This window comes from Hydractinia symbiolongicarpus, chromosome 4 (genome assembly GCF_029227915.1).
Source record: "Hydractinia symbiolongicarpus strain clone_291-10 chromosome 4, HSymV2.1, whole genome shotgun sequence".
Classification (NCBI taxonomy): domain Eukaryota; kingdom Metazoa; phylum Cnidaria; class Hydrozoa; order Anthoathecata; family Hydractiniidae; genus Hydractinia; species Hydractinia symbiolongicarpus.
The window spans coordinates 21371763-21381671 of record NC_079878.1 but is presented as its reverse complement, the minus strand read 5'-3'; the positions used below and the strand labels follow the sequence as shown (position 1 = coordinate 21381671).

Genomic DNA, 9909 nt, shown 5'->3' with positions numbered 1-9909 from the left:
ACAAGGGAGGGTGTAAAATACAAAAAAAACAAACAAAATATTTTTACACAATTTGTATTTTTTTACATAGCTAATTGTTTTACTTTTTAAAAAAATTATCTTCATACCTAATTTCCAGGACTCTATCTTGTCTTTTTAAATTATAAGGAGAAGAGTTATGGAAATTAAGTATTTTAAATGTATTTCTCTTTTTTATGTTATAAATCATTTTGGGTGTGTCATCTACTGACGAATGTATCCAACCTCGTTCCCAGCGCCTGTTGTCTCTTCTATAACCGGCACGTCGAGACGAACATGTTCGTATCGCCACCCGATGTCAGAAAAGATACGAGATGCCCTGGGGACGAGGTTGGAAGGTATGACATATATATTTGTCACATTGCTACCATCAAAACTGGTAAATATTTGTGACAAATTTACGGTAACGAGGAGTTTAAATTTTTTTGTTTGACGTTGATAAACAGTCCTGAATAATATCAAAACAGTACTAAGCTTTGACCTGCAAGCTACCGTACTAAAAAATCGTATCTTTGAGCAGTAGATGTGTTGTGCTGTAAATAGACATGAAAAACACGGACAAATTCAACGTCTCCCAGGCAGCATATGAAAATTAAAAAGGTATAATTTTTTCCATATAAAAATGAATACCATAATATATGTCCTCAGTTTTTCTCCAGGCTTTTAGAAGGAAAATAGATTGAATCGTTTCTGCCCTTTTTGACGATATTGTGCTTATTAGGGCATTTCAACCTTTAAACATGATATTCGCTGAAATCATTTTTTCCCTATAAACATTAGGACTAAGACTGAAACATGGCTTAAATATGGACTAAAAATAACATAAACTCCTTAAAAAAATTGGGCGACCTGGGTTTCTTAAAATTATGGTTGATTTGCTTTTATTTCTCAAAAAATGTAGGTCATTAACCATTTTCTATCTTATTCTGTTTTACAATACGTGTTTTGCAAATCGTCAAGTGAAGTGTCAATCGAATGAATGTCATCATCTAGACTTGAAAAGGTGACTGATCGAGTCCTCTGCAATTTATTCTCTGATGATTTGCCAAGAATACGATCGTCTTTATGATCCAAACAAAATTTAAGTTGCGAGAATGTCGGTCTGTGTTTTGTATCTGGATGCCTGAAATCACAATTTATTTCATTACAACTTTCAAGAGGACTGTAACTTGTTTTCGAGAAGAAAAAACTTACCAGCAATCGATCATAAGTCTGTATAATAAGCGGGGCACTTCCGCGGGTGCTGGTAAGCGATAAGCTTTTTCGCAAACTTCCTTCATCACCTGCAGATAAACAAACATTTTACAAAAACATTGATTTCTCGGGTGTTATGAGATTTTAATTTTGTTGGGAAGATTTTTTTTAGTAAGTTATAAGAAATAAAGTTTGATAAAAATGGTAACATACTTTATCGTTCACCCAAGTTTCGTAGGGACGTAAGCCCAAAGACCATATTTCCCATAATACTATGCCATAACTCCATACATCTGACTTCGTGGAATATCTTTTAAATTGGAGTGCCTATAACATAACAATCCTGAACCTACAAGCAAGTTCAAATAATGACAATGTAAAATCAGCTTAACAAGGCTCAAATGACTTATTTAAGAAGAATCCCCACTGATTACAGGTTTAATTGAAAGCCTTGTCTAGATCTTGGTGGAATGCAAATTTACAAGTTTAAACCAACCTCAGGCGCAGTCCATTTGACAGGTATCTGTCCTCCATGACTTGTGTAGTAGTGTTCGTCTTTTAAGAAATGTCTAGATAGTCCAAAATCTGCGATCTGAAACATGAACATTAGAATATTAACTTATAGAATTTAAACACTTTGTGTTTTTCGCATTTACACGTTTAAGGGGGATTTTCACGAAACGAATTGAACGACGATTTCGCTGATGCAATGTATCTGAGCATGCGCAGTTTTGTTGATTTCCGCTACGCGAAAAAAAATCGCCCGGGGAAGATAGAGAGGAGAGAGATAGAGAGAGTCAGTGCATAGCCTGAACGCCGCAGGTTCAATAGCATTTAGGCTAATAAATTTAACCTCGGGAAATTTCCAATTTCTCAAAAGCTAATAAAAAGGCCTCTTTTCATTCTTACCCAACTATTTGACCAATCTAGATACAGATTGTAAATAATCTGATTCTCTTATTATTCATACCAGCAATTATTTCTGATCTGAGCATTTAATCGATGATGTCATGAAAACCAAAAATACATTTCGCAGCTTTTGCTCTGCCGAATTCGCCGTTTACAATTCGCTTTGTGAAAAAAATTATTCTGTTGGTTCAAATAAACATATTAAAATATACGGGGGTATTTAAATTTGATATCTGGAAAATTTACCCTGGGGGGGGGGGGGGAGAATTAATTAGCTTACCTTGCATGTAAGTACGTTATTTAACAAAATATTTCTCGCGGCAAGATCGCGATGGACAAATTGTAATCCAGCCAGATATTCCATACCAGCAACTATATCTCGCGCCATTTTTAAAAACATACAATGTAACTCTCTAGTAATTTCTGTGATTCCTTCGCGTTGCCTGAAATAGATAAAGGATGTATATTTCAATTTAGGCTCTCCACAACTTTTTTACTTCAGTTACGGGGAGAATAACATCTCCCCGTAACTGAAGTAAAAAAAGTGCTTCGTGTTTTTATTTTAACGGAAGCATATGGGAAGTAAGCGAGACAAAAATTTCTTCGTTTTTACCTAATTCGTCTAACTTTATTTAAATATTTCCACAGGTTGCCTCTCGGTAAATACTCTAATACCATGCACGGTCTTTTCCCCACCACTACTCCAAACAACGTTATAACGTTAACATGATCAAACTGACTCATAATGGCAGCTTCTTGGTAAAATTTGACTCGATCAGCTTGCGTGATTTCCAGACCACTTCGTTGTTTTAAGATTTTAACGGCAACATCATGTGAGCCATTTACAGAGTAGAGGCGGCCATGTTTTACCAAACCGAATGCGCCTACAAGAAAAAGGCTTAACTTCTTAAGCTTTACATAGCAAAAGAATATTAAAAAACTTGAAATGAATTCAGTGCTTCCTCTATTGTTTGAATCAACCAATCAAAACACAATTGCTTGTATGGAATTGAGCATACCTTGACCAAGTATCTTCGTTGATACGTGTAACGACTCAGGTGTAAGTTCATTCAACTCATCTAGCAGCTCTTCTTCATCGTCAGCAGGTATAAAGAATTTCTTTGCATTGTCTTCTTCAAATTCGTCCGAGTCAGAATCACCATATTCAGGGTGAAGGAGAGTCATGCAAGATGCGCGACGAGCGGTGGAATCCAACTTTGAGTCCTAAAATAGAAATCGTATAAAATACTGAGCTGGAATTATCATGATATCTACACATTCATTTTCAAAAAATATTTAGTTCCAAACCTTTTGAGTTTCTTTCTCAAGCTCTTTGTAGTTTTGATTCAAACCAGTAGGCTGTTCTTCTATTGTTTCAGGGCATTCAACCGTTACTGCTCTGTTAATTCGTGTATAGATTGGTTCACCTGTGGTTAAGTCGATTAGTCTAGTATGTCCATTAGTGGATATAAATGAGCCGTTATGAGACAGTGGCGATAGTTTTTCCTGAAAAAACAAAAAATTGATATGTCAACTTCCGATACTTATTTTTTTTTATGGACTAAAAAAAGTTAAATATGGGAGAATAAGTACTAAGATTACCACAGAACCAATATCTTGCATAAATGGTCGATATAAAGTGGTAGTACTGTTACCAATAGTAACAAATGATTCCATTGAATATTGCTTAGTCAGCAATTGTCTATCGTTCGTATTATTTACGATATCCATTTCTTTCTCGAACGTACCCCTCCGTCGATGTTTTACTTCTAAAGTTCTTCTGTAGCATAAACAACCGCCTAATACAATCACTACAAAAATAATTCCACATGCACCGCCTGCGACGGAGTACACCCACGGGGAGATAGTTGGAGATTCCGTAATTCTCTTTTTTAAAACTTTCTCCTTTGTTGTTGTTTTTTGGGAATTACCTGTTGTAGGTTTTGTTGATAATTTAAATGTGGATCTTGTTGTACTTGCATCTTTTTGGCTACTGTTATTATTTCTTGATGTTCCACTTGTAGGGCAGCCAGTAAAGGTTGTATTTTTGTTAATACAGTGACCTGAATCATCCAACAAATAATTATCGGGACAGACGCACTCTAGGTAACCCTTCAGTGGTACGCATATCTCATTTTTATTGCATCCGATATTTGGAGCCCGACATTTATCAACTAAAATTAAAAAGAAAGTAGAAGAGGTGTAGACATTCGCGCAAGTCGCTCAAACATCAATGCGCAAGTTATTTAAACAGGGATTACAACCCGACAAACATGGCGCGTGTAAATCAAACATCAATTACAACTCCACAGTCAATTCGCAAATCAGTCAAACAATAATACTCACCTTTACATTGAGCTTCACTCAAAATTTTTATTTCATGAAGGTAGAACGTCCCTCTCCAAATACGTACATCCATGATAATCTAAAAATACAGATTGTTTCACCACGAAGCTCGTCCAAAGAAATCTTTGATTTACGAATCCCTTTCCACACAAAGAAAAACCTACACCGTAAACTAAAAAGCGCATCTTCGTAATAACTAGAGGCTCTGAGAGACACTGGAAACTAGAATGTCGCAAAAGAGGGGTTGAAATTAGCGGTTGATGTTTAGACATGGTAAAACTTGGTTTCCACATCGCGGTTAAGTTAAATCCATTTTTTTTTACCGAGACCGTAAAAAAAATTTCAGTTTCTAGAACTGAAGTAAAGAGAATCCCTGATATAAACACACACTCGGGCCTTCTAGGTCTTCTATACCTGCGACATGATATTGACTCCTTTCTTCGCCTTGAAAAATACAATGTGGCTTGTTTCACCCTTCTGTCTTGACGATTTGATTTCTTGTATTTTTTCCAAGGTTGTGTTAGTTCGTCTATGTAGAATGATTGTTATATCGAGTCCAATACTAACTGATGTGATGTTCAAACAAAAAGCTTTGTTGATGGTCATTCCCACAGATAGTAAGCGAGCAAATTTTATGTTTTTGATTGAATTTTGTTGATCCATAACAAGATACGTTCCTAGCAAATGCACAACAACAGAATATAATAGTAGAATATAAAAATATAAAAATAATTTATATAAAGTAATTAATAAGCAACAAAAACAACAACAACAACAAACAATAAACAAAAAAGTAACAATCACTGTAACTAGCACTAACCGTTTACTTTGAAAGTCAACCCTCCCACATCACTTCTTATAAATTGATTGACGTTTTTGTTAAAATGAAATACATCTCCAAGTCTAAAACTAGCATCTAGAATAAATAAATTCAAATATAAGCATAACTTAAATCAACAATTGGCAAAGGTTAGTTTATTGAGACAATTGAAGAAGAAATTTTTATTTTGGTTTGTTTTTCTTTATACATGGTGGCTTTATACAGTGGTATGGAATTATTATTACTATTATTTACTCAGGATAACCTCTTCAGTTCCTAATGGTACTGTTATCAATGAGGGTCATGCTAAGGGGGTCCTGGTGTATTTAAAGCTCCCATTTGAGCTATCAAACCTATTCTCATGTTGAACGTTAAGCAGAATGGATTAATTCACACTTTTATAGCCCCTGGCATAACTCGGCCGGAGACTGAACCCGCGATTTTTCGCGAGTTTGTCTTCCACAATAAAACGCTATCATTTTTGAAAGCCATGTAAACTGTGCATGATCTTTTTCAAAAATTTGAAAAAACTTTAAGAAAATAAATCATGGAAAAAAACTTACTTCTGATTTGACAACACTTCGCTTTTTCTACTCTATTGAAACTGTTTTTGCTGTAAACTCCTACAAGTCCGTACCCTGCTGGACACTCATGCTGCCATGTATTATTATAGCGCACTTCGTTTTTTGCAACTTTCGACGATAAATCCAAAACAACGCACGCTTGACGGTTGATAGCTTTATTGACCAACACTGAACAACGTATGGAACGAAGCAAACTTACACCAACTTGACTTACTGCAAATTTGAAGCCTAAAAGGTAATTTTAGTTGAAATTGAAGAACCTAAATATGTATATCCAAAGACTTCAAGAATGAAGAATGAAACGAAAAAGTAAACAAAGAAACTACAGAGAAATAAAGCTCTTTGTTAAGCATGCTTTGCAATTAGGTGCAGAAATAGTTAAAGAAGATGCTCGTTATATTTTCGGTACAAAAACTGGCGGAAAGAGGTCGGTTACTTAGAAAGATTCATAGTTACCTGTTATAACAGAATATCTTTCACATTCAGCATTCCATATTTTTTCTACCACATTCTCACCATCATTTAAAAATGTCAGATCAAGTTCCCATGACAACCAGTGGCTTAAATTACTTCTGCAACATTTTGCTTTTATGAATGGAGACGTTGGGATATCCGAGTATACAGCTTGCATGAAGCGGTCTTCTGGACAACTATTTTGCCATTTACTGTCACCCACTAAATTCACTTTTGATTCGGCTTTAAAATTTTCAATTACATTGCAGGGAGAGGTTATTTTCTTTTTTGAGGGAAATCTTTTGAACAAAGTTTGACAACCAGCTAATAGAATTAAGATAAAGAAGAATCTCGAGGCTAAAAAGAAATACAAAAATATAAATATAAAAATATAAATATAAAAATATAAAAATATAAATATAAAAATATAAATATATAAATACAAATATAAAATATAAATATAAAAATATAAATATAAAAATATAAATATAAAAATATAAATATGTAAATATAAATATGTAAATATAAATATAAATATAAAAATATAAATACCAAAATATAAATATAAAAATATAAAAATAAATGTTTACGTTTATGATGATTTGTGGATAGCGATAATAGACGATGTTAGTTTGGGATATATCTTTTCTATAAGCAATCTCGTAGTAGACGTTTGGGATGTTTGGGCGTGGGATGGAGAGCAAATATCAAAATAATGTTGTGAGTTTTTAAGGTGGGTGCTTGAATAGAGAAGGGAAGAAGCAAACCTTCGAACAGAATTTAAATTTCTATCAAATATGTGCGTATAGTTAGATTGAAAATCTCTTTTGGGATTATAAATACGCCCAAAATTTGATTTGATGACTAATTAATAAATTTAACTGATCATCAGGGTACTTCAACTTTTGACAATTTAGCGGCGTGTGGCATTTATTCTAGAAGAGTGTTAAACGGGCATTTACGGTGTGTATAATATTTTTGTAATTTTGCTTTTAACTCTCTTTTCCTTAAGAACCATAATTTTTCACAGGACTACCATCACGGCAGGTTTGAGGTTGTACGAATCTTTATAAGGATGTTTATACATGTCGTTCTGTGAATGCTAACAAGCAACCTCGCTCCCAGCGTCTGTTGTCTCCTTTTTTATATAGGAAAAGCGAGCACCGTCTTAATATACTAAAGCGACATTGGGGGCTGCGAATGAGGTTGAATAACAAGGTAGCGTCCGCATGATTTATACGTATTGTTCTCCTCCGTTCCAACTTAAAAAAAAGAGAATTACCAACAATGTACTTCTGCAAACACTTGACATAAGTGAAGGACTTTTACCAGTTGAAAGCATGTCTCACAAAACACACACAAATTGATAAGTGTCAAGAACATGTTGTGCAAAATGAGGACCAGAACAAAAATAACGAAATAAAATAAAAATAATAAAAATAAATCTTCATGACGTTGGTTATTTTGGAAAGCTGCCATTAAAAATGTTTTTATCTCGTGTTGCTAAAAGTATGTTTGTGGAAAACATTAAAGATAACACTTTTTAAATCTAAAAGATATCATTTATTTACTTATTTATTTCATTTTCTTTATTGATGATTTTCTGTTTATTGAATATTTTTCTCGACAAATTATTGCCTCGGCAAGCTGCTCATTAAAAAAAACCTGCGTACGAAGTTACTTTCTTTTGTCTCCTATTGATTGTGTTTGTGACGTTGCAACATGTTTTGTAACGAACAAAAAAAAAACACTAGCCAATGGTCCGTAGGTAAATCCACGGTTTCACCCGACCTTTATATACCGCATTTTGTGTGTCTCGCCACTGCGGTTACCATTTTGCGTGACAGACAGACGTACACACAACCTATATTCCAGGGAATTTAGTCTTTTTGATAAATTTGATAGCAGCAAAAAGTCTGCGCCAATGTCATCGTAGTCGCTCCCATAATAACGGTTTAGGGGCCACAAGGCCCTGGGGATTAGGTTGACGTAAACGGGTATTATAATATAGATTCACGAAATATATTTGAGTCTCTTGCAATATGATAACTAAGCCATACCATGAAGAAAGTTTTTTTCATTTATTTTCTTGTATTTTTAAAAAAATAAAAGACTTTTAGGAAAAAAAGTATTTCCAAGTGCCTAGATACTTACGATTTTTATCTTGTGTTATTGTTTACATAAGAAAAAATCAAATCATCTTCCTGGACATTAAGCAATATAATACTTGTGGCGTAACTTATTTAGGAAACTTGACGTGCATACCGATTCTCAAAATTATTCACTGTCAAATATTAAAAGCTTTTTTTTCATTAAAACTTTTCTCCAATTTTTTTAAGCTCAACAACAACAACAACAACAACAACAACAACAACAACAACAACAAAAACAACAATAAAACAACAACGACGACGACGACAACAACAATTTTTTCAATTAAAAAGGTTTTAAAAATACCACTATGCCAAATTGTTTTTACACGATATTTTTGAAAACTTTTAACCATACAACAAGACACTGTGAAAATTTATTCTGTTACGAGTAAAAAATGTTCGCTCAATGAACGCTTACAACGATTCGCAACATTAACGCCTGAAATACACCATTTTATGGTGTTGATCAACCAAAAGTATGAACTTGGTTACCCAGCGACACTTGACATGAAATCTTGTGGAGGAAAGAATTCATTCGATCAGAGGAAACAATAAGTTCTCGCTGAGGTAGTCAGTTATATTTAACATACACAAGATCAGAACTAAAAAACAGGTTAAAGATGTTTCTGTACTTGCTTGTTACTTAACACATCTGAGAAAACTTTTGCTTTGCTCACGGAACGTGTTTTGGAAGGATTTTTCAACTTTTGTCTTCCACTCCATCCAGTCAAACATTTTGTCGATATGACAATTATAAAAACTAGAATATAACATATAGAAAATACTTACTTAAAAATATATCCATAGTTTTCTTTTCTTTTTTAAATGTTTAATTTTCATAATCCAGTTTTAAAATATGTCTTCGCCTAAGTGACGCATTTATGAACGTGTATTTTTGGCAAAAGCCAACTCTCCACAAAATACAGTTTGTTTTAAAGAAACTCGAGTTCAAATTCAAAGTTCTACGTTACAAAATATACAGCACACAAGCCAAAGTAAATATCAGTGGTGTTGTTTCAACAACTGGCTTTTATTGTGCTGTTTATAAATAGAAGGGGATACGACTTAAAGTTAAAGTCGTTGCTTACATTTTAATATTGCTTCACCATAAAAAATAATCAAAATTTAGAAAATCATATTGCATAATTAATAACATAAACCTGTTTTATTTATTTAAAAATGATTTTAGAGGTAAGTTCCTTTGTTTGATAATATTAGAGACATTAATTTAATTTCCTCATAGAGAAGGAACCTTCTCCCAGCCTTTTTATCTAAGAGGAAACCGAGACGAGTTTGTTAAGGACGTTTTCTTTACTTTGAATCTCCAGATCGCTTTAAAAAACAAATACATTTATCACACTTGTCTCATGTTTTAATTCCAACATGGCAGCATCACAATGAAAAAATGGAAAGCAACTTGTTGTTCTTATTT

The 9909-nt window shown here is 33.7% G+C and overlaps 1 protein-coding gene across 1 annotated transcript; it reads right to left on the bottom strand.

Annotated features, from left to right (window-relative positions):
• Positions 1-202: 202 nt before the first annotated feature.
• LOC130641815 (uncharacterized) lies at positions 203-9467 on the bottom strand. Its single transcript, XM_057448785.1, has 15 exons — positions 9267-9467; positions 6328-6681; positions 5851-6099; positions 5288-5383; positions 4882-5144; positions 4468-4546; positions 3724-4295; positions 3430-3627; positions 3141-3345; positions 2735-3005; positions 2402-2564; positions 1709-1804; positions 1426-1539; positions 1213-1301; positions 203-1141 (listed from the first exon to the last, which is right to left on the bottom strand). The coding sequence occupies exons 1-15, from the start codon at positions 9280-9282 to the stop codon at positions 940-942; spliced, it is 2967 nt and encodes a 988-aa protein (XP_057304768.1). The 5' UTR covers positions 9283-9467; the 3' UTR covers positions 203-939.
• Between the last annotated feature and the right edge of the window lie 442 nt (positions 9468-9909).